At 41.6% G+C, this 25,180-nt stretch overlaps 1 protein-coding gene across 1 annotated transcript; it reads right to left on the reverse strand.

Annotated features, from left to right (window-relative positions):
- Positions 1-10,243: 10,243 nt before the first annotated feature.
- LOC135440813 (proteasome subunit beta type-1-like) lies at positions 10,244-11,071 on the reverse strand. The gene has a single exon (XM_064700176.1). The coding sequence runs from the start codon at positions 11,069-11,071 to the stop codon at positions 10,244-10,246; it is 828 nt and encodes a 275-aa protein (XP_064556246.1).
- Between the last annotated feature and the right edge of the window lie 14,109 nt (positions 11,072-25,180).

Below are 25,180 nucleotides of genomic sequence, written 5' to 3' on the forward strand. Positions count from 1 at the left end.
CCAATTTCAATTGGAATTCGCGTCGGTTTTGCGTCGCTTTTCAAACACAAATAATGCAAGTTGCCAATGCAAATAACAAATGACAATATATTTATAAGACAAGCGATGCATTTAAAATTCCTCAGTCTCTTGCATAATGGAATTTACAGATTGACTTTGGTTAAAGTTCAGCTATGCCGGGCTGCCTGATGTGCGTGTCAAGTATTTGTGTTATGTCTCAGGCATTATTTTGAGTGGAAACTGTGAGAGAGGCATTCGGTTTGAGCAAAAATAGTTTTGGTTTATTGCCGCATCAATTAGGTAAATTAATGCAAATATGGGAATATTTTGTCAAAGGGCAGAGCCACATAATATGCACAAATCGCAGCCAGACTGCTCGACGGCAAGATACCCTCGCAGAGTAGCTTCAATGTTTGGGCAAAGGAGATAATATATATATTGTCTGGATGAATCCCTGTCGACAATTCGAATGGATTGTCACGCATATTCGCACTTAACTCGGGAGTCTATCAATCGATTTAGCTTAAATTTGGGATATATTCCACAGACATGCCAAAATGTATATATACCAAAGATCAAGACGTTTGCTTTTGAATGACGACTTTTATTAGATATTGCAAAATTTGCGAATCACTTTTTTCACTCATTTACTCTCAAAGTCAACGTGCTGCACAAGTCCAATAAACACTGAGCAGCCGAGCTTTTGTAGGGTATTTATTGATGTCAGGCCGCATGCAATGTTCAATTCCAAATATGTATGTATCTGTGACAGGCTGTTTTATATCCGTGCGATATGCAGTGACAGCAATTGAGTACGTATAGCATGTATCTGGATTTATGTATCGCTTCATCAGTAACGCCCACTGTCTGTGTGTGTGTGTGTCTGTGTGTGTGTGTGCCTGTGTGTGTTTGTGTTTGAATTGTAGCATTGGAAATAATCTAAATATTTGCGTGCAACTAAATTGAAAATGCTTTTGGGGCTGGGAACCAGCCACATCGACAGATTCCGATTGCAATTCAAATATTGCTGATGTCGCAAAAAGTTGAAAGAACTTTGCTTTCATTGACCCCCGTCCCCCCGTCCCCCCGTCCACCCTCTCCGTTGGACATTATGATTATCAATATCATTATATGGATAATCGAAAAATTTCCATAACAATTAAATGTGTTGCGAAACTTGAAATGATACAGTATAATCGAGTTCACATATCATCATATCAACATATCACATTACTAAAATTGGATTCACACAAAATTTGCATTAATTTATATTAACAAATGCGAATGCATTGAATTTAGATGCTCGAAATTCAGCACGCGAGAGCTCGCTAATCAAAATATCTTCGTGGCTTATTCATAAATCGAGAAATGGGCTCGCTCATGCATTAAATCATTATGTGCTTGCATATAATACTTTTTGTTATCATTATAAATGCAATCGTCGTATTGTCGTATTCATATTATAAATTTTTTCTTATTGTTATTATAATAATACAATTTATTGAAGTTTTCCTTAATTTATAATTATTAGTTTAAATAGAAAATATATTATTATAAATAATATTAGTATTAATTTTTATTATTTTAATTATAATTATAATTTTCATTAATTTTCGTAAATCATTATTATTATTATTATTATTATTATTATTATTATTATTATTATTATTATTATTATTATTATATTATTATTTTTATTATTATTATTATTATTATTACTATTATTATTATTATTATTATTATTATTATTATTATTATTATTATTATTATTATTATTATTAATATTATTATAACTATTATTATTATTATTATTATTATTATTATTATTATTATTATTATTATTATTATTATTATTATTATTATTATTATTATTATTATCATTATTATTATTATTATTATTATTATTATTATTATTATTATTATTATTATTATTATTTTTATTATTATTATTATTATTATTATATTATTATTATTATTAATATTATTATTATTATTATTATTATAATTTTTATTATTATTATTATTATTATTATTATTATTATTATTATTATTATTATTATTATAGTATTATTATTATTATTTTAAGTATTATTATTATAGTCATTATATTTTTATTTTCATTATTGTCATTGTTATTATTATTATCTCTACATATAAAACTGTTTGTCCTGACTGACTGACTGATTGGTGATCAACGCACAGCCCAAACCGTAAGAGCTAGGAACTGTAGTTACCTTATGTGATGTAGGTGCACGTTAAGACGGGGTTTCCAGAAATTCCACCCGCAGGTGTGGAAAAATCGCGAAAAACGTTTGTATGTAACTTTTTTGTTTACCATCCGATCGACCTCAAACTTATTTTCAAAGATCTTTGTTCAAATTCATTTGAGGGGTGTTTCACACTTTTCGAAAAATCCGTTCCTCCTTGGTGGAAATGGAGGTCAAAGATTTGGTGGGTGACGTTTCGCGCTCAAATTCATTTTCAGAAATCTATAAGAAAAATCATTAGAGACGTGTTTCACATTTTTCGCAGAATTCAAACTTCTTCGTGTGGGAATGCGATTTAAAGATTTTTTGGGCGAAGTTTTAAGTTGTGTCTGATTTGTTTCAAAATCATTTTCAAAGCTTTTTGAGAACGTTGATTTTTAACATACGTTCCACGGGCAAGGCCGGGCTATACCCCCTAGTTATTAATATAATTTAAAGGAAAAGCCATGAGCAGAGAGCCAAACCTCGTATAAATGGGATGAGATTTGACCAGTTATGGGAGAGGGAAATTTTGACCTATGTCTATATAGGGTATTTTTGAGGGCATGTAGCTTTTATGACCATCCAGTTATGCTTACATAAGCCCAACGGAAAATCGATATTTATCGATACTGTGCGTTACACATTTCGTATGAAAATGATAGTGCCCCGTCTGCGGAGGGAATGAATAGAAGATGCATCAACAGCATCAGCATTTTAGAAAAACTAACGTTTATGCAATTCACATACAAAACATGAAATATCTAAAGCAGAGTGTGAGTGGGAGAGAGAAAATGCGAGAGAGAGAGAGAGAGCGAGAGAGAGAGAGAGAGGGGAGACTGGCACACAATGTAAGTTTATTGAAAGTGAGGCGAGGCATGGGCGCAGTTGAAGCCTGGTCAAGTGGTTGGTGGCCCATTTCAAGCGAAAGAGTCACTTCAGCATACCAAAGTGTGTGTGCGAGTGTGTGCGAGTGTGTGTGTATAGCTTTTTTGCATGTGAAGTGCCAAAAATTGTGCTCGATTGCGTGACAAAGCAAAGTGAAAAGCCAGCAAAACTAGCAAAGCGTGCATTGATAAAGAGCTGCGAAAACACACACACACACAGAAAAGGCTCGAAAAGTGCAAAGGAGAGAATGAGTGTGTAGGTATTACTAGATGGAGGGGGGAGGGGGGAGGGGGGAAAGAAACTTCTGCTCCTGGCACTCTGCCTAACGATCTATTTACGTTGAGAGTGTCCATTGAAGCGTATTAATTCTTTTTAATGCCAAAATAATAACGACGCCATTATGCCGACAGCAACAGCAGCAGCAGCAGCAGCAACTGACAACAACAACAGCAACAACAACAGCAACTGACAACAACAACAACATCGAGGCTGATTTTCAGGGAACGTCGTCACTTTGGCGACCGCCCGTCGAGCAACGTTTTTCGAGGCGGGCGCCAAAAAGTCTGCTGCGAAATGTTTTCCAATTGACCAAACAGCGCACAAATAAAGCCCAGACGACACACACACACACACACACACACACACACTTGCACAACAGGCACGTATGTGTGTGTGTGTGTGTCGCACTTATAAACATAAAAACTGATAACGAAATCAAAACGCCAAGCCAAACGATTCGGAAATATATATCGATAGCCAACAACACGACAACAACAACAACAGCAAATAGAGCCCGCTGAGTGTGGGGCAGCGCGTGGCCCGGCTACGCCGCAGCTTGAATACCCTACAAAACCAAAAAGCAGCCAAGTTCGCATTGGGCGCACCTGCTGCTGCCAGGTCTGTATGCTTCGATTCGTCACATTTTGTTTGCGCAGCTTTTTGCAATCTGCGAAACTCACATATTCACTGTGAGTCGGGAGTAGCCAACTAGGCGATACCCTGCACCCAGCGCCAAGCTGTCGCTGCCTTGCTTCTTCTTCACTTGAGGCCCAACCTAATGTTTCGCATATGCCTTGCTGATGAACTTCGGTGCTTATTGTCCGATTTGAATGCAATTTTCGCAAAAAGTGAAATAATCGAAATCTCTGTAAGCTATTCGAGTACCTACATGCCAAGTTTTGTGCATCTAGCTTTTAAAGTTCCCGAGCTGTGCTTGAATAACTATTTCCTAAAATCGATATTTATCGATTTTTATCGATATAAAGGAAAAAACAATGACAGACTCATTCTGCGTTTGGTAGACCAGAATTTAAAGTCTCTTTGCTGCTTGCCAAATGGACGCCTTTTCATAGACAGACTAGCTTGATCGACTCGACTGATCAAGAATATATATCTAAACATACAGTTGACTGCCGCTTTTTCAATTGATTCCCCTGACAACAATCTATATAGCTGATCAGCTGAATCGATCCATAGGATTTTAGCTCAGCCAGACGCAACTGTACCAAGTTTTCATTGGGACAATCGACGGGTCAGGCATGCGAGTCTAAGGCACAAATCTAGCTTCAAACGACTTCCGCTCTGTTCGAGGCAATGCATATGCCCCCTGTTAGAGCATAACAAGAACGAGTAGCTGTAGCCAAAACGAGGCGTTGTCCGGTTGCCCGATTCGACGGGCTGTCCGGCTGTTTCGTTGTTCGCGTGCTCGCCCGTGACGCGGGGGCAGCCAAGCAACAGCAATGTTACGGCCATACGACATTATTATCATCGCAAATGGCAAGTTAGACAAACACATTGAGTGCCCATTTAATGGCCCCAGCCAGAGGGGCGGAGTCAGCCAGCCAGTCAGTCAGCCAGTCCGTCAGTCAGTCCGTCAGGCTGTTGGGCGGGCACATAATGACCAAGCTAAACAGCAAATGAACTTTTAAACGTATTGAATTGACGTGCCGGAGGCGCAGGCAGAGGCGCTAGCAAAAGGGGCAAAGGGGGGGGGGCCTTCTATGGAAACGAGTGAATGGACACAGCAATTTCTTGGGGCCAATACCTTTTAATGGGTTGCCCGGGCGACCGGAACAACAAGAACAGCCAGCAGCAGAATGGGTATCAGCAGAAGAATACTAAATGTTAAATACCCAAGTAAACCAAAGTTGAAAGCCCTATGCAAACTAAAAACGCAAGACCCAGACCCAATCACAGTGAGTGTGCGCAAATTGTCAACCAAATATTTATCCAAGTTTATATATCAACACTTGTTCGACTAACCGACTGACCGACCGCAAGAGCTAGCAAGCTGCACCCGCCTTTTGGCTCGGGTATGAGATCTAAGATGGAGTTTTTGACAATTCGAACCGCAAGTGGAGAAAATGCTGGTCAAAAACAACTATATATCAACTAAAACAATGCAGGCATATAATTGGGCTGCCTGCGTGGCTCAGCTGCCTGCGCGTTGAACTAACAAACGTGAAGTCGCTGGCAACAACATGAATAATTTTGATATACTTGACTGGTATGTTACGCGTTGAACTAACAAACGTGAAGTAGCTGGCTCAAATCAAGCAGCAATTCTTAATTTTTATATACCGGAGGAGAAAGGAATAATTTTGATATATTCGACAGGTATGTTACGTATAACGAGGCGACGCTTTGTCTGCAGCAGGGTAAGGTGTCGACGTCTCTTCAGTCGGGTGAGAGAGAGAGAGAGAGAGAGAGAGAGAGAGAGAGAGAGAGAGAGAGAGAGAGAGATTTGGACAGTCTGCTCGTATGGAAAGGTCTCTGGTTTTGTATGCTTTCTTTATTATATTGAATTCATATGTATGTACTATGTATATTTATGTATGAGTAGTTGGATGGGCACGAAAAAATCGAACTCTTCCTGAAAATTAAAGAAAAAATATTTTGTTATTTTGCTATTGCTTTGACTAATATATATGCTCAATAATATATATACTTATATCTGTAGGCATATTGCCTAAATGCCACGTAAAATACGCATTGATGCTTTGACTAGTGTTGTAAAACGACTAAGAGGCAGTTCAAAGTGTTGGCAAGGCCGCAAGAATAGTGTTTGTTAAGATTTACAGAACTGCAAAACTGTTATAATCAAGTCTTCCAATCGACTTTTGCCTGAAATAATAAATAGTTTTAATCGATTCAACAAATCTTAAGCCTTAAGAAATTCGTAAAGAATTATAAATCTTGTGTCCCGACCTTCGTAACTATCTAAACATGCTTGGTGGATGCCAATTTTGGGTAGAGCTCAGTCTAGGAGCTCAGTAGATAGAAACTTGACTTGTTTTTAATATTGAAAAAACAAAATTTCGGCCGGTCGGAGAGTGGATTCGAACCGTCAAGCTGCGCATTAGGCCTTAAAGCAGCTGCGATTGTTTCAATCGAACGAAAATGGCATCGAAATAAACCGCACAAATTGTTCTGGTTATGTTTAAAGCAGAAATAATCAAAAATCCATGACAGCAGGGATACTGTGTGTTAATAACATACGTGACATTCTCTGGATATATATCCGTATATATGTATATGTATTTGAAAATGATTTGAACATCTGTTGCTGGACGAGCACAAAATCTAAATCCAAATTTAGAGTCATGTGAGAGGCGCGCCGCATCAAATTGTCAACTGGTCACGAACCGCAGGCACATCCTCAAAATGTGCCCGTTTGGGGCAGCAGGGAGGGGTGGTTGGCTAACAGGCGGGGGGCGGGTGCAAGGGGTGCAAGGGGTGCGGGGCAGAGTACAGCCATATACAGCACGTGGCAATGCCAAATGTGAGCTGGCTTTGTGACGTGACCCAAAATATAAGGAAAACATGAAAAAACGAGCTAGTGAAAAGATCTGCGGCACGCCGAATACTTAATACCCTGCTAGAGATTCGCCTGTGAGTGAATAGTGAAGCTCGCAAATGCTGAGTCTGAGTAAAGTATCCAAAGAGCTTTGAGTCAAGTAAATGTTTAAAAAATGTATGGTCACAGTTTGAAAGTAGCTGCGTTTTGGAATTACAGTTTTAGAGCCCACATATTGAGCAGCTCGATTTCTGAGAAACTTTTTTAGGGGTCGCACGCGCAGAATCCATATTTTCTGAAATTCACAGACACAGTTTGAAAGTCATTGCGTTTCGGAAATACAGTTGTAGAGCCAGTACAACTGAATTTACTCTACGGATCAGCCCACCTCCTCCTTAGGCACACACAGAGAAAGACGAATCTATGCGAAAGTGAGAGACTGGTTCGCATAGAAAGAGACAGACGGACGACCGTCGGACCTGGCTATAACGACTCGGCTGATCTGGAATATGTATATGCTTAATGGGCTTGGAGATGTCGCCTGCTATGCGTCATACATTTCATGATGATATTAAAATACCCTGCACAAGGGCATAAAACAGGAAAAAAAGAAAACAGGAAAAGCGGAACTGGAACCGGAAACGGATATGGATTTGACTGCGGGTGCGGCAACTTTGACTACTTCAGCGATGGGATGATGTTGATTTAGATGATGCAGCAGCGGCAGCAGGCAGATGAGTTTTTGATGCCTTTCAGCGCTGCGTTTTACGAGCTGACAAACTGGCGACAACAGCAACAACAACAGCAACAACAGCAACAACAAAGGCAGACGGCATAGAGCCAAAAATTTGGCCACGCATAATTTAACAATATGATACAGGAAAAGCTGCAGATAGTTGGTGTAGACATGACCGAAGGGTGGGGCGTGGGAGGGGGGAGGCGGTTGCCACTAGGCATTTCGGCGCGTAGGCGTGGCATCTGTCAAGACTGGGCCGCCCGCTTCTGTTTGTGTTTACATTTCATCTTAAGCTGGCTGCCAATGCCGCATATCAGTCACATGGATGCCACTTTTACAGCCGCCACAAGTGGCACAAGGGGGGCAACAACAACAATTGTCGAGTGGATATCACATATGTGTGTGTGTGTGTGTGTGTGTGAGAGTGTGTGTGTGTGTGAGTGTGGGCAGGCTGGAGTTGTCGTCGTGCAAATAAGCTTAAGCCGTGAAGCTCGTCAAGTGACTTTGGCTGGCAATGTCTACGCATTTCTTTGGCCCCACAGCACACACACACACACACACACACGCACACACACGCACACACACTCACTCGCACAGAAGCTTAGGCTGTTGCCTCAGCCTGCTGTCAGCTCGCCTCCATCTGTGACTTTGTCGCTGGCGTATTTGCATTTTGTATCACTTAAGCAGCAACTTCTTATACCCTACACGCCGCCAGCAAAACGGGCATATTAGTTTTGTGTGTGGCTGTCTGTGCATCGATTAAGAAATTTGTCTATTCGCTTCAATGTGTTGAACATATGCAGCCACGCCCCTTTTATGATAACGTCCATCTTCTACAGTTTGAGAGCTAGTTGCAGTCTTGTTGGCTACTATTGTCTACCGACTTATAAAGATTAAAGGCAATTGATGAACATTTGCAAAAATCAATCAGTTTGAAAGTCACTGCAATTAAGCCTTACAGTTTTAGAGGCCGCAATCGAATAAAGTGAAAAGCGGTAAACTAATTCGATGTCTGCTGGAAACGGAAACTGTAATTGTGTCAGTTGGTTACAGTTTGAAAGTCACTGCGTTTTGGCAGATCGAGATCTAATGAACTTTATTAGGTCTAAAGAATCCATATTTTCTAAAATTCACAGTCACCGTTTGAAAGTCATTGCGTTTTGGAAATACAGTTGTAGAGCCACTACAACTGGAGCTACTCTACGGATAGCGGCACGGCCATTTAAGCCGCACACTCTTCCCCCTACAAATGGTTGAATTTCATTTTTGCCTAAGTCACAGTTTGAAAGCCACTTTGCGGTGTAATAACAGTTTTTTAGAGGCAGAAGCTCGGAGCAAATGAAGGGCGTGAAAAGTGAAAAAGCGTCTGAAAATGGATGTGTCACTAAATCACAGTTTGACAGTCAGTTGCCCTTGTCAATACAGTTTTAGAGTCAGGAGCGGGAACAGCGTATTGCACAGTCGGTTGCAGCCAACTGCAATTGCAATTGTCCTCAGTTTTTGTAGCTGCCACTGGCCGCCGGAGACATTTATTGACACACACACACACACACACACTAACACACACACACACACACACACAAACACACACGCACATGTGCGTTGATCTGTGTGTTTTGTTTGCAACTCAAATGTTAAGTAACGGTATTATTTGTGAGCTCAAGTGCGTAGCTATCTGCCAGCACCCACCATCTCCCCTCCCCATCCTCCATCATCTAACCCCCCTCCACTCCCCTCCCTCCCCTCCCCAGACTCTTTGATCCACCGCCCTCCTCATTTGACAATCAAATTTGGTTTGGCTACAATTTGCTTGGCGCCGGACACGCCCCTCGTTATCCACAGCCAACAGCGTGTTAAGTATAGTCTGTACACACACACACACACACACACACACACACACACACACACACACACACACACACACACACACACACACACACACACACGCACATTTTGCGCTCTATTTGACTTTTAGCTTTCCGACTTGAGCCCACACACATTGAGCTTGGGCTGTTTTTCGACTGTATTTGCCACCCATCTACCTCGCACCCACCCATCCCCCCTCCCCCTCCCTCCCTTCCACTCACAACAGTCCTCATTTTTATCCAAATTAGTGCCCACTCCAAGACGCATCACACACCATCAGATCTGAGCCATTTTCAAGCGGAATACCATTCCGGCATCGACTTTAACTCTAGATTTATTTAAATCCCTGCTGCTTTTTAATTAATGCGAGCTTTTGAACTTTTATTTAAATCCGAAAACATCCAAATGTTTTTCAAAATCTTGAAATCCTAAAAAAAAATAAATAAATAATCCTTGAATATATATAATTTTGAGAAATTGCGTTTCAAATGTCCAAAGTGTAAAACATTAACTTGCGAAATTTTCAAAGTCCAATCAGAAAAGGCAATAATCCTCCCACGCGCACAACTTGATGCCAAATTCCAGCCTTGGACTCATTTCGCCTGCCTAATCCGTTGATACTTTGTTTAGTATCAGAAAATAAGACTGAGATTCGCCCAAATTGGAAGGTAGGAAGGAAGTTGAGCCTCTGGCTTGTGGTTGGAGAGTGCGCTAATCCTTGCGCAAGGTTATCATTTCGGTCTCGATGCTGTCCTTGGTGATGACCTTGAGGACGCCCGTGTCGCCGGTGAAGAGATCCCGGTCGGAGGCCACGCGCAGACAGTTGCGAGCCAGCGCCAGGGCACGCTCTTTGTCGAGAGGGGGATACTGGTCGGGCGGCAGGAGGGTGTGGTGCTCCCAGCCGAGGCCGTGGTCCAAGGCGGGCAGCAGCATTTTGCCGGAGCTGCCGAGCACACGGTAGCGACAGCGCTCCATGTGGCCCACCGGATCGTAGTAGTAGACGGCGCCCTTGCCCGCCGAGTCAATGCCGGCCAGGATCGTGCAGGTGTGGTAGGGGAAGAAGCGCCGGTTGTACATCACACAGGAGATCATCTGGGCCAGGGCATCGGTCGAGATGGGCTTGTTGTGCTCCTGCTCGTACATCTGGATGCGTATCTGCAGCAGGCTGGTCAACGAGATGGTGTCGCACCACAGTCCCGTGGATGCCACCATCGCCAGCGGGGTCATCGGGAACACTTTGCACTGGTCGCGCGTCTCGATGCTCAGCCCACTGCAAATCCGTGTATCCGAGGCGACCACCACGAACTCCTCCCCTGCGATCGCCAGCACCGTTCCCCCGTTCGTATCGTATTCGCTCTCCGACGAGCAGCTCGAGCCCGAGCCCGAGCCCGATCCCGAGCCCGAGCTGCTGCTGCTGCTCCTTTTCCTCTTCTTTTTGTTCCTCTTCTTCTGGCGCTTCTTCTTCCCAGTGCTCTTCCTTCGGCTCAGAACATTCTCATTATTATGCAAGAGAATATTATTTATGTTGTTCAGATCCATTCGATGATTTACTAATTTTATAAAAATGTGCTGCCCTTTTGTTAACTCCGAACTGAAATGAATTTCCAGGAGAAGACATCGCAACGCCCACTAGATTGAGCTGGCGCATAAGAGAGAAGCCGGCTCAAACCTGAAAGCAACAAGCAATACTTTGTGCATATGTTATTTGAATTAGTTTTAATTCAAGGAAAGCCCTCAGTCCGAAAGCAGTATTCACCTGCAGCCACAGGTTTTTGCTAGTTTTGATTAAATTTACCGAAAATATAATATTTTTAGCAGAGCAAAAATGCGGTAAAGATATTTAATTCCACATTTCGCCGAAAACAAAAGTTGCTTTCTGCTAAATTAGAAATTTAATTCATTTATTCAAAACTTTAGAATAACCCGTGCACAGGTCTGAAGCCTTAATACGCAGAAATGAAAATTTACCTAGCCAAAAATGTTGCAAGAGCTGTAGGAGGAATATGGAATAACGAGAGTGGAAGAGAGAGAGAGAGAGAGCAAAAGGGAAAGTGGGAGGGGGAGAGCGAGGAGGTGAGAAAGAGTCGGAAAAGGAGAGATAGACAGACAAAAGGGGGGAATAGATAAAGTTTATCAACATAACTCATAATCGAAGCAGATTCTTAGCAAGCGGTACCTAAATTCATGAGAATCACATAGTAGGGCGATATTAATAACAGGTTTCTCTCGCCTGTGACTTGGACTTATGCAAAAGGTAAAACATGCATTAAATTTTTAATATTGTACCATCAAGTAACAGGTTTTTAGTAGGGACTAGTATCGAACCGACTAGTAAATACCCTGTAACTGCCGTTACATCTGCTCAAACTTTCTTTGATAAATTTTGTCATAGCTGTAAGAAGTTGGAGTTGGTTCCTTGTGCCGGCAGCATACAAGTGTATGCCCAGAAACATATTACCCTATTCGGCTAATAGTTACAGGGTATCATTTGTTATTTGTTTCCTCTGATCTGCTGTACTTAGCCGGCTCTCGTTGCGAACATTTATGCGTATCCCTGCAATGGGCATCTGTCTGCAGGAGGGGTGTATTTAAGTGCAGACCGAGAAGTACTCTTCGATGGGGCTTATTAATTGAATGAGCCCTTACGCGCATCACTGCGCACCCCAAAGCTGAGTTTTGGAGATGGCAATTGGAGCTGGTCGCCTGCAGGTGCACCCTTCTTTTTGGGCTGCAATTTGTTTAATGCTGTTGTCGGGCCTGTTGTGGGCAACCAATTTTACTTACCTGCAGCCCTTAGCCTCTAACCCCTAACTTCTAGCCGCCTGCCTGCCATTTTCGCGCTGCCCAAAAGCCGCAGCAAAACTTTGCCAATAACTGCAAATGCAATGCATTAAGCCAAACACACACACACACATGCACACACATGCACACGGATATGCTGAAAGCTTTTGGTTGGCAAGCGAATATCCACTTGGCCAACGGCACAACAAACAAACACACACACGCACACACACACACACCACTTACGCCCCCTTAGGGCGTGACCTGGTAACGCACCTGTCGCAAAACTGACATTAAATTCACATTACAAAATTGGTTGGCTGCATTCGGCGTATCAGTTTTTGAGCTAAATAATGCCCCAACTGCGCCCAGAGGAGCTGGCTGTGTGTGTGTGTGTGTGCGGTGGCGGAGGCGGGTTAGGGTGCGGGGCGTGGCAACAGCCAAAAGCCATCGATGCGCTCACCTGCCGAAAACTTTGTTTTAATGGACAAAGTTGCCGACAACGCTCGACGGGATTTGCGGCAAGCGCTGCCATGTTGCAATCTTTGCTACGAGCAAGGGCTAAGCGAGGGGTTGGGGGAAGGGGAAGGGGCGGGGGTGGGGGCAGTGTGTGTGTTGCAAGGGCAACTTTTAAGCTGTGAGAGGCAGTCGCCAGAGGCAGTCGCCAGAAGAGCCGCAAAGCAGCCGCCGACTTTAAACTTGCAGTCAACACAAATTAAATTATAAGTCGAGGGTCTGTTCGGATCCGTCGATGCCAGCCTCGTCCTCGAATTTGGCATTCAGCATCTTGTTGCACGGTTGCATTTTACTCTTCCACTCTCTCGCTCGCTGTCTCGCTCTCTTTCGCTGTCTCGCTCGCACACGTGCGAGTGATTTTCTTGCTCGTTAAATTTTGCTGCTCTGACGAGCGACAACGTGGCGTATGCGTAATCTGATATCGACAACTTCGCAAAACTTTTGCCAGCCTTCAAAAGCCACACACACACCCGCACACGCACACACACACACACACACACACACGCTCTGGAGGAGTAAAAGATCTGCTTACGTACAGCTGCCAGCTGCCAGCTGAAGCTGAACGATTTTTGTGGTCCTATTTTTAGTCGGTTGCGTCCTTAAAAAACATCATTAAAATATCAGTTTTCGTGCTCTTATTTGAATACCCTACACCTTTGAAAGAGGGGCACATGGACAGCTCTAAACACATAAGAAGAACGATATCTCTATACATAAGAATGTTTGTTCTAATTGATTGACTGACTGACTGACTGACTGACTGATTGATTGACTGACTGACTGATTGATGATCAACGCACAGCCCAGACCATAAGCGCTGAGAAGTTCAAATTTTCACAGTCGGGATTTTGGGAATTCCACCGGAATCTGTGGAAAAATCGCGAAAAACGTTTGCATATAACTTTATTGTTTATACGATTGGCTTCGAACTCATTTTGAAAGTTCTTTGTTCAAGTTAATTTGAGGTATGTTTCACACTTTTTAGAAAATGAGTTCCACCTCGCTTTAAATAGGGGTCAAAGATTTGGTATTCATTTCTAAGAATCTTTATGACAATTCATTTGAGCCGTCCTTCATACTTTTCCCGAAATTCGCACCTCTTGGATACTCAATGTGGGTCAAAAGTTGATTGGGTGAAGTTCTGAGTTTCGTCCGCTCAGACTCAAACTTATTTTCAAAACACAACATAAAAACTTAATGAACACAAAATGGAAATTGGGCGAAAAGTGCATGTTCAACTTTTTTGTTTACCATGCGTTTGGCTTCAATCTCATGTTTGTGAGAATGGATGTGATACACAAAATCTACTGCACTTGGATGGAAAATGCGGGTGAAATGTTTAATGAACGGAAGTTTACCTTGCGGCTTCAAGCTTCTCACAACAAAAGTAACATATACATCAAATATTCAAATATTTCTGTAATATTTCATTTTAGAAGTATAGTTCAAAATAGTACAGGTTTCCACTGGCGGAAACTGGATGAAAAGGTTAGTTCAAGCATAAAACTTGCCACGGCCAAGGCCAAGTATCCGCCATATGTATATAAGTATGTTTGCATGTATGTATGTATGTATGCATATATGTATGTATGCATGTATGCATGTATGTAATTATGTATGTAGATGTGTATGTATGTATGTATGAATGTATGTTTGTATGTATGTATGTATGTATGTGTGTATGTGTCTATGAATGTATGTATCTATGTCTTTAAGAATGCATGTATGTATGTATGCATGTATGCATGTATGTATTTATGTATGTATGCATGTATGCATGTATGTATGTATGTATGCATGTCTGCATGTATGCATGTGTGTTTGTATGTATGAATGTATGTTTGTATGTATGTATGTATGTATGTATGTATGTATGTATGTGTGTATGTATCTATATATGTATGTCTCTAAGAATGTATGTATTTATGTATGTATGTATGTATGTATGTATGTATGTATGTATGTATGCATGAATGTATGTATGCATGCATGCGTGTGTGTATATGTGTGTCTGAATATTCGCAAGCATGTGTTTATGTATTGATGTGTGTACATATGTATGTATGTTATTATGTTACACATACTTGTATGCAAATATGTATGTGTGTACATGCGGGTATATCGAAGTATATTTGTCATTATGTATTATGTACATAAGCGTGTATCTTTGTATGAATGTATAAATGCAAGTATGTGTGTGTATTTATATATGTATATATTATGTATGCATTTATATATGTAAATAAATGTATACATATATTTATTATGTTTATATGCTAGCTGCATATTCAAAAAAATAACGATTTCTTAACTAATGCCCTACTACGCGATTCTCAGGAATTCAAGTAAGACGCGTCGGCTTCAGCTAAAGAGGAAACTGCGGCCTTATTATTGGAGGAGGCGGCTTCAACTAGCAAAGGAGGAGGCGGCAGTTTAAACATAAGAGAAGACGGCGGCTTGAACAATGGAGAGGAAGGTGGCTTCAACTATTGAGGAGACGGCAACTTTAGCAATTGAGGGAGCGATGTTGGCTATGCCTTTGGCGGAGGAGGCGACATCAATTTTAATTTGGCAATTGAAAAAAAAGGTTCGTATTATAAATATAACTTTGTCTTATTATATGTAACAATTATTACAATCGCTTGAAAGCATGTTTTGTATAATTGTATTTGTATTTGAATGCATACATGTGCACATATGTTTATGTTGTGCTGAGCTGAACAAAAAACGTACTCACAAATATTGCTCTTCTATGCGATTCTCACTTGTTTAAGTAAGGTTTAGCAAGCAAGCTGCGTCTTTAAGCTAATAAACATTATCTCTTCTTTTCAGTTCTTTCAGTGATGTGTTACTATAAAAACTCCTCTCCTGCCTGCTGATAGATGACGATCAAATAATCGTGCGTGGCAATTTTCAGGTGAGTATGTTATTGCAAATATATATTTATAGTAATACGAATATATATGTATGTCACATATGTATATGCATAGGGTATATTGTGGTGAGGTCTAAATTCTTGATCAATCGAACCTTACTTAAAGTTGCTTTTATTTCTTCATAGCACTTAAAGCTCACATGAAGAATAACTTATACTTTTGATTGATATTTCTCGTTATTTTTCAACATAAAACTTAAAGCTTTGTAAAGTCAGAACTTTCTTCTTCTTCATCAAAACTCTCATTTACCTCGCAGCTCCCGTTAGGCTTAACATGCACTATTTTCTAAAGCTAGGAGTTTGGCTTGAATTACGTTCTGATACGCCTAACTCTCTCTTCTCTTAAGACTTAAAGCTCACCTAAAGCTTTACTTGAACTTTCTTTTGCTTTCCTATTCCCCATTTTACATATCATAACTTCACGTTGCTTCCTAATTTTCTTTTTAAACAAAAATTAAAGCTCACTTAAAGCCTAAAAGCTTTACCTGCACTTCCTTTTGTTTTCCTATTCCCTTTACATCAAACTTAACTTTCCGCTGCTTTCTCATTCTCTTTTTTTACAAGACTTAAAGCTCACTTAAATCTGAAAGCTTAACACAGACTTTACTTTGCTTGCTAATTAAAAATTAAAGCTTACTCAAAACTAAAAGCTTAACTTGAACTTTCGTTTACTAACTCATTCTCTTTGTTTACAAGACTTGAAGCTAATTTCAGGCTAAAAGCTTTACAAGAACTTTAAGATCTTAAAGCTCACTTAAAGCCTAAAGGTTAACTTCCTTTTTCACCTTTATTCTCCTTTGCTCTAACCTGAATGTTCACTCTAAGAAAAAAGCTTACTTTAAGTTTCCTCTTCCTGTCTAAGCTAAAAGCCTTATTTAAACTACGTTTCGATGCTTGATTTTCTTTTTTTAACAAATCTTAAAGATCATTCGAAGCTGCAAGCTTAATTTGCAGCCTTTTTCGTTCTAATGATGAAAACCAAACTGTCCTTATTTCTCTTTCGACTCTCGCTATAATTAATTGCATGTTGCAATCTCAATTTCCACGTGGAGCAGCATTAATTGCAATGTGAGCTTTAAGACTCCGTGCTGGGTAAAATAAGCTTTAGATGCTTACAATGTCATCCACGTGCCTGGTCCAGACTTCGGCATGCCTGACATAATTGTTGTGAGCTGCATTTGTTGTTGTTGTTGCCGTTGTTGTTGTTTGCCCCGAGAAACAATTTAGCGCTATGTTGTCCTTAAATGCCGAGCTGTTTAATGAAGAAAATTAGCACACAGCGAAAGCAGCGAGAACGAGAACATGGCAGGAGGTTGGAGAGCACCGCAGGAGGCAGTGTAAAATATGTCTGAACCAAAATGAGAATTTAAAATTGAAAACCGGACCGGAAAGGTGGCTGAAAAGGCGCGATGGGAAGAAAGGATATCGATGCCGCGACGCGGATAAAGCAATATAGACCGGAAGATATACCGAGAGGGGGTCCAATCGAAGCAGAGTAAGAGATAAGAAAAAAAAAAGTGGAGGAGGATACGAAGAGGTCATTTAAGACTGAAAAGCATAAGACTGAAGATGAAACAGATCTCAGCAGAGAGATACGAAAGGAAGACTGGAAAGAGACTGAGGCGATGAAACGTACTGGAAGAAAGCCAGAAAGAAAAGGATAGAAAGGAATAAAGGGATGCAGAAAAGAAGACTGATAAGGTACTGATACCAAGACAAGAGATGCAAGACGGACACAAAGAAAACAGAGCAGAAAAAAAGAACAGAAAGAAGACCGAAGAAAGCCAAGGCTAAGTAGAAGACAGTGAAAACAAAGCGACTAGCAGGAAGACTGCCTCGGAAAATGCGACAGAAATGGAAAGAATCGAATAAGAACGAAGAGCGAATAGAACAAACAAGAGAGATCCGGATGAAAGGAATAAAGAGAAGGCTGATAAACGAAGCAAACGGATGACACAGAAACTTAGACAAAGAGAGAGAGAGAGAGAGAGAGAGAGAGAGAGAGTGGAAACGAGACTAGAGATACAGAGGAGAACAAAGGGAGAGCGTTGAGAGGAGTTAAGACAGAGCAGAAGAAAATGAATAGCAGGCTGCATCAGAAAGGGAGAGAGGGAATTCTTGCCTAGGAGCTTGAGAGAAAGTAGAAGGAAGAAATGAGACACAAGAGCTAGACGTAGACCGTGAGACAATACTAGGCTTTCAAAACGAGACTATTGCGGAGTAAATGATCTTCTAAAGAAGCACTAAGGAGATTAATGGGATTAATGGGAACGAGTCCAAAAGGGAGACAACAATGTCGCCTGGTTGTCTGGGCAGAATGTAGCTAAGAGCTAAGAGCCCCCTCCCCCCTCCCCCTGTGCAAATGTATGTAACAGGCAGAAGGCAGCATCGGCGAACCCATAAGGAATATATATTCCTGATGAATCCAAGCGATTTAACCATGTCTGTTCGTCTATCTGAAAGCGTACAAGCCACAAAGATTGTAGGCTTGAAATTAGAAAAGTTCCATGAATGAAAATCAAATGTTGCACAACGAGTTTCTATATCTTCCATTTACATAATATCAATAAAGATCAATTGGTATATATGATATATAGGCTATAAATAGGCTACCGAAAAGTATTAACAGCTTTGGAATATGCCACTTTTTGGATATCTACCCCAAGACCCTTGCGGCTTGGCTGGAAATTGAATTACAATCGGACTTTAAGCACCGAAGTTCAGGTTGGAGCAAAGGGATGACTGTATAGACTTAATGCATAGATCGATAGAAAATTGGAAATGATGTGATGGACTTGGACACGGGGTGTAGGGCATCTGCTAGTCGAGCACAGCTGGACTGAAGCGTTTGTTTCCTTTGATGTCTTAATTGCCAAAATGGGAACGGGGCACATTGAGAATATGGGCGCAGAGCAAACAGCTGGCCGGCGACTTCAGGTGTTCAGTTGTTCAGGTGTCCAAGAAGCAGGGGAGGGTGAGACGGCGAGACGGCGAGTCTGACAGTCGAAGGAGCGCAAAAATGTGATTTTAATTAATTTGCGGGCTTGACGCTTGACGAGTTGCTCGCCCTGGCTTGGGCGCAGGACGAGTGCCCTGGTCACATCCTGCGGCAATAACTCACAGCACTTTATGCGCTTAAGTGATTTCTAATGCAAACCAATTTCCGAAATCAGCAAAAGCACTTGAAGCCATTTCGACTGGAGCCACAAGCAGCAACAGCAGCAGGAACACGAGCAGGACGAGTCTCCGGCACCAGCTAAAGGATATTTCGTTTATGTTTTTGCCAGCCAGAAGAGCAGCCTGGCAGCCAGTCTGGCAGGCAGGCAAAGCAGGAAGTCAGCCTTGTCTATCAGCCAAATGACAGTCGCGATGGCTGCTGCTGCTGCTGCCGCCACGTCCCCCCCCCCCCCCCCCCGTTCCCCGTTCGCCCGTCAGCTGCTGCATGTCCTGTGTGTTTCTCAGAAGGCGGCGTCGCTTGGCTTCGCCCCGATATGCCAAGGCACAAATGTGCACATGATATGCCACGCAGTAGCTCGAGCAGCACATAAAAGGGACGCACACACGCGCACACACACAAGCAGCGAAATCATAAAGGATAATATTGAATTTACTGCATGAAATGCAAATTTTTTGCGCTGCACAAGGACCAAAGAAAGAAAAAAAAGAAGCAAACACAGCAGGAGCAAGCAGCACAGGGAGCCAAAGGAGCGTAAGGCGAGCTCAGCAAGCAGCTGGCAATATCCTTTAACCGAATGCTAACAGCCTCTCCAGGAAAGACTCACACACACACACACACACACACACACACACACACACATGCTTACATAATTCCGATGTGCAACTTAGGTTTAATATTCACATATATTAGAAATTCAAAATTAATGCATAAACAACATTTTGTAATCAAATATTAAACTTAGACCTGTCCCATATTTATATGCAGCAATTTGCGAGAGCAGCTCGAAGCATTTCTCTCTCTCTCTCCTCTCTCTCTACATCTACAATATTTGTTCAAATACATTGAATGCTTGGGCTCCAATTTATTTATACCTTGGGGCTGGGTCTCTCTCAAAAATAGCATTCAGTTCATATTTAGTTCTCCAGATTGATTTCCCATCTTTTACCGCTTCATGAAGTTGTTTTTATTGGACTTTGCCAGCAGTTGCAGCAAGTGTCTTGGGTCTCTAACCAACAACTGTTGGGGCAGCCCTCGCAGCGAACGTGTTTGTGCCACGTAATCAAACATATTGGACGCATATTGCCGCAAACACAGCCCGATGCTCGGCTCGCATGTAATACAGTGGGCAATAAAATGTAATATGCCCAAATGATAAACAAGCTTCAACCGAGCGAGGGGCGAGAACTGCTGCAGGAGGCTGTAAAGAGACTGAGGTGTGGTGTGGCGAAATGAGGTGAGGGCAGGAGGCGGGCGGGCGGAATAGGCTTGGCCTGTAATAACCTAAAATAACACGCAGGCCATAGACGACTTGCAATGACAATAAAGGAAACAACAACAAGCGTGTGTGTGTGTGTGTGTGTGTGTGTGTGTGTGTGTGGCCATAAAATTAACAATTCAATGAAGTGAATTCAAAATGGCAAATCGAGAAACGAAATCAAATAACGAGGCAGCTAGCAAACAACAAGAAGCAGCACACACACACAGACACACACAGACACACACACACACACACACATGGACAGAGAGAGAGAGAGAGAGAAGCACATCGAATACGCATTAGCAATAAAAGAAAATAACAAAAAGCCGTAGAAGAAGGCACAGCGAATAAGCAAAATGGGATGAGGAAAAAAAGTGTAGAAAACAACAAGTCAATAAAAATTAAAATAAGAAACAGCAGGCAAAAGTTTTTATTTTTATGGCCGAGACTGTAACAATTACCAGATTAAGGAGTGAGTCGCATAGAAAAACGAATCCGAATAACAATAAGCACAGCCAGCAAGAAAGTTATGCACTCGCACTCGACTACCAAATACCCTATCTTTATCGAAAGACATCGGCACAGATACGCATGCAGATACAGATAGAGAACAAATACAAATACAGATACAGATAGAGATAGGACATATGGAATATGCGGTATGGGAAATGGGATAAGTGGGACTTAAGACAAATGTTAGATATGTAAGATATGTGGGATACGTGCGATTTGTGGGATATGGGGAATGTGTGGAAAATAGGATATTGGATATATTGAATATGGGGCATGAGATAAGTGGGATATGTGATAGATGTGGGATATGTAAGATATGTGGGATACATGTTATATGTGAGATATGTGGGATACATGGGATATGTGAGATATGTGGGATACATGGGATATGTGAGATATGTGGGATACATGGAATATGTGAGATATGTGGGATACATGGGATATGTGAGATATGTGGGATATGTGAGATACATAGGATATGGGGGATATGTGGGATACATGGGATATGTGAGATATGTGAGATATGTGGGATATGTGAGATATGTGGGATATGTGAGATATGTGGGATACATGGGATATGTGAGATATGTGGGATATGTGAGATATGTGGGATACATGGAATATGTGAGATATGTGGGATACATGGGATATGTGAGATATGTGGGATACATAGGATATGTGAGATATGTGGGATACATGGGATATGTGAGATATGTGAGATATGTGGGATACATGGGATATGTGAGATATGTGGGATATGTGAGATACATAGGATATGGGGGATATGTGGGATACATGGGATATGTGAGATATGTGAGATATGTAAGATATGTGAGATATGTGGGATATGTGAGATATGTGGGATACATGGGATATGTGAGATATGTGGGATATGTGAGATATGTGGGATACATGGAATATGTGAGATATGTGGGATACATGGGATATGTGAGATATGTGGGATACATAGGATATGTGAGATATGTGGGATACATGGGATATGTAAGATATGTGGGATACATGGGATATGTGAGATATGTGGGATACATGGGATATGTGAGATATGTGGGATACATGGGATATGTGAGATATGTGGGATACATGGAATATGTGAGATATGTGGGATACATGGGATATGTGGGATATGTAAGATATGTGGGATACATGGAACATGTGAGATATGTGGGATACATGGGATATGTGAGATATGTGGGATACATGGGATATGTGAGATATGTGGGATACATGGGATATGTAAGATATGTGGGATACATGGGATATGTGAGATATGTGGGATACATGGGATATGTGAGATATGTGGGATATGTGAGATATGTGGGATACATGGGATATGTGAGATATGTGGGATATGTAAGATATGTGGGATACATGGAATATGTGAGATATGTGGGATACATGGGATATGTGAGATATGTGGGATACATAGGATATGTGAGATATGTGGGATACATGGGATATGTAAGATATGTGGAATACATGGGATATGTGGGATACATGGGATATGTGAGATATGTGGGATACATGGGATATGTGAGATATGTGGGATACATGGGATATGTAAGATATGTGGAATATGTGGGATATTTGGTATAAGTCCTATATATGGAAAATGTTTAATATTTGGGATATGTGAGATACATAGGATATGTGTGACATATGGGATATGTGGGAGATGGGAGATATGTGGAATATGTGGTTTTTGTGGGATATGTGGAAAATAGGATATAAGCTATAGGATATATTAGATATGGGATATGGGATATGGGATATGGGCCATAGCCCATAGGATATAGGATATAGATATTACTTTCAGGCAGGACAAGAAATGCTCCCGCTCACAGAACAGATGCCAGAGCATATTAAACGACAGGTATATATGATACGGATTGCTTTAGATAATGCTATATACCTTTCATCTTTAGCCGGTAATCCACTCGTTTATTCACTTTTTTGAGCTACTTTTGCTCTGATATCAATTTGAGGAAATTTCATTTTGGCATTTATGTATTTTGATGATGGCATAAATCGTATTTTGGAACAGTTTTCTGAACATTTTTGTGAAATTGAGTTGAACAGCGAGTTCTGTAAAGCTCTGCTCGACGTCAGGGTTGGAGGGAGGGGCAACCTGCTGGTGGAGAGGGGTCAGGTGGGGTGTAGGGGGCGTGTACGTCTTTGTGTGTCTTGCATTAACATATACCATAAATCTCTTACACTCGACGAGCTGCTTTTTTTTTTATGCACATTTTTATGATCGCATAAGTTACATATATCGATTTATGCATGTGTGTGTGTGTGTGTGTGCCAAAAATCACAGCATACTTTTCGGGGCGCGGCGAAGGAGACCCAGAACGCAGAATAATCGAAAATAATTTCACATAAATGCTGAAATGAAGCTGTGCTCAAGTGTGTGTGTGTGTGTGTGTGCTGGGGTGTGTGTAACGTCTAATGAATTCATGTTGCCAGCAGCGAGAGCTGAGACGCTGACCGCGACGGCAACAGCGACTGAGGCAGCGGCAGCAGCTGCTGCTGCTGCGCTAAAATATTTACATTTAGTTAAACGCAAACTCTGCGTGTGTGTGTGTGTGTGTGTGTGTGTGTGTTAAGCATATGCTGGCAAATGCAAAATGCTGTCAAACACAGCTTAAGTGGGCGGCAGCGGGAGGCGTGGCCGTAGCTGATATTGCAGCTGTTTGAATTGTTTTATATTTTGATTAATTTCTGCTGCTTCCTCTTCTTCTTGTTGTTGTTGTTGTTGTTTGGCTGTTGAAGTAATTGCGAAATGCAGTCATGCGTGTGCGTGTGTGCCTGTGTGTGCCTGTGTGTGTGTGTGTTTAAGTACATAATCGACAAACAGAAACACAAACACACTTATACACACACACACGCACACACACAGGCACAGACATGCGTAAACACAGCGATTAAGCAAATAAAGCGCTGAAAAGCAAAAACTAAATGAATTAAACGATGCAAACGAGTGTGTGTGTGTGTGTGTGCGAATGTGCGTGTGTGTGTGTGTGCATAACACTTACAAGCCAACCGCCAGCTATATATACACCCCTCGACCACCCCCCCCCTCCACCCCCTTCGACTCTAGTGCGCTTCATGCGCTGCCATAAAATATGAGATAATAAAAAGTGAATTATGAGCCCGCGAGCAGCTACGGCTAGAAAAAAAAAAAAAAATGCCAGCAAAGCAAACAGCAGCAACGATGCAGGCTATGTGGTATGCACGACTAGGCAATGCCCTGTAGCCAGGGCTGCAAGCCAGGAGTTCGTGTAACCAGCTTGTGATGCGTTTCTCCAAGGAGAACAATTCAGTTGATAACCTCTATATAACTGCTTAGACTGATTGATTGATTGAATGATTGATTGAATGAATGATTAAGTGACTGATAGACTGACAACAAGAGCTACAACAGCTGTAGTCTCCCTCTCCCATTCCAAAACGGAATTTTCGACAGCTTCCACCCGCAACAGCGGAAAATTGGTGGAAAGCGATTTTATACAACTTTATTGCCTACCATTCGATCATGCTCAAACCATTTAGATTAATAATTTGTGAAAATGAATTAAGGACACTTTTCACACTGCGAGAATTAGTCTGAGATTATTCGGGCGAGGATTCCGGCTCAAACTCACTTTGGGTGCCAAATAGAGGTAACAGGTTGTCCTGGGCGGAGTTTTAAGTATAGTTCGATACGCTGCTAACTCATTTTGAAAGCCTAGAAGCTCTATGAAAGTGACTTTCAGCGATTTTGGAATCCACAGTCAAGATCGGACAATGCACGAAAAAAAAAAAAACAGCTGAGTTCAATCGTTTCGCTTCATATTCCTTTCCGGGATCTAGGGTCGAATTTATTAAAGTCTTATTTGATTATATATGTGCATACATAATCTAAGAGCCTCGTTTTAAGGTTCAAGGATTCTGATTCGATTGAGCCTTGCTCTACGCACATTCGCAGCTAATATGCTGCAGCTGAAACAGCTACAGGGTATTCGCAAGAGAAACGCTCTAACGTCAACAACTACAACAAAAACAACAACAGGCCAGAGAAGTACAAAAAAAAAAAAACACTCACGAACATATTTAATTGCAAAATGTTTGTTTGCCTGCTAGTTTTTATTTGCACTTTAATTATGAAAAATATGGAACGCAGCAACTGCAGCAGCAACTAATTTTTACAAGTTGCAGTTAAAGTTGACAGCCGGCGGGGCATGGCGGGTCGGTACGAAGAGGGAGAGGGAGGGAGGGGGAGACCCATTATGGCATCAGAAGCCAATTTATGGCAGGAACAGAAGCCCAGCCCCGCCCAGGCCAGGGCCAGCCAATTGCATAAGCAAATTAGCTCGGCTAATCGAATTGCGTTCGATTCAGAGGTTCTAGTCGGGAGCTCCCGGCTAGGGGATACCCTGCACCCTCTTCCTCCAATAGGCGTCAAGTTTG

The sequence above is a fragment of the Drosophila montana genome, unplaced genomic scaffold (genome assembly GCF_035044405.1).
Source record: "Drosophila montana isolate Dmon_TW-CO22-7 unplaced genomic scaffold, ASM3504440v1 contig_1687_1, whole genome shotgun sequence".
In the NCBI taxonomy this organism is placed as follows: domain Eukaryota; kingdom Metazoa; phylum Arthropoda; class Insecta; order Diptera; family Drosophilidae; genus Drosophila; species Drosophila montana.

What these genes read in the sequence shown, in the direction of transcription:
- LOC135440813 (XM_064700176.1), bottom strand. Translation starts at nt 11,071, where the DNA reads ATGGATCTGAACAACATAAATAATATTCTCTTGCATAATAATGAGAAT.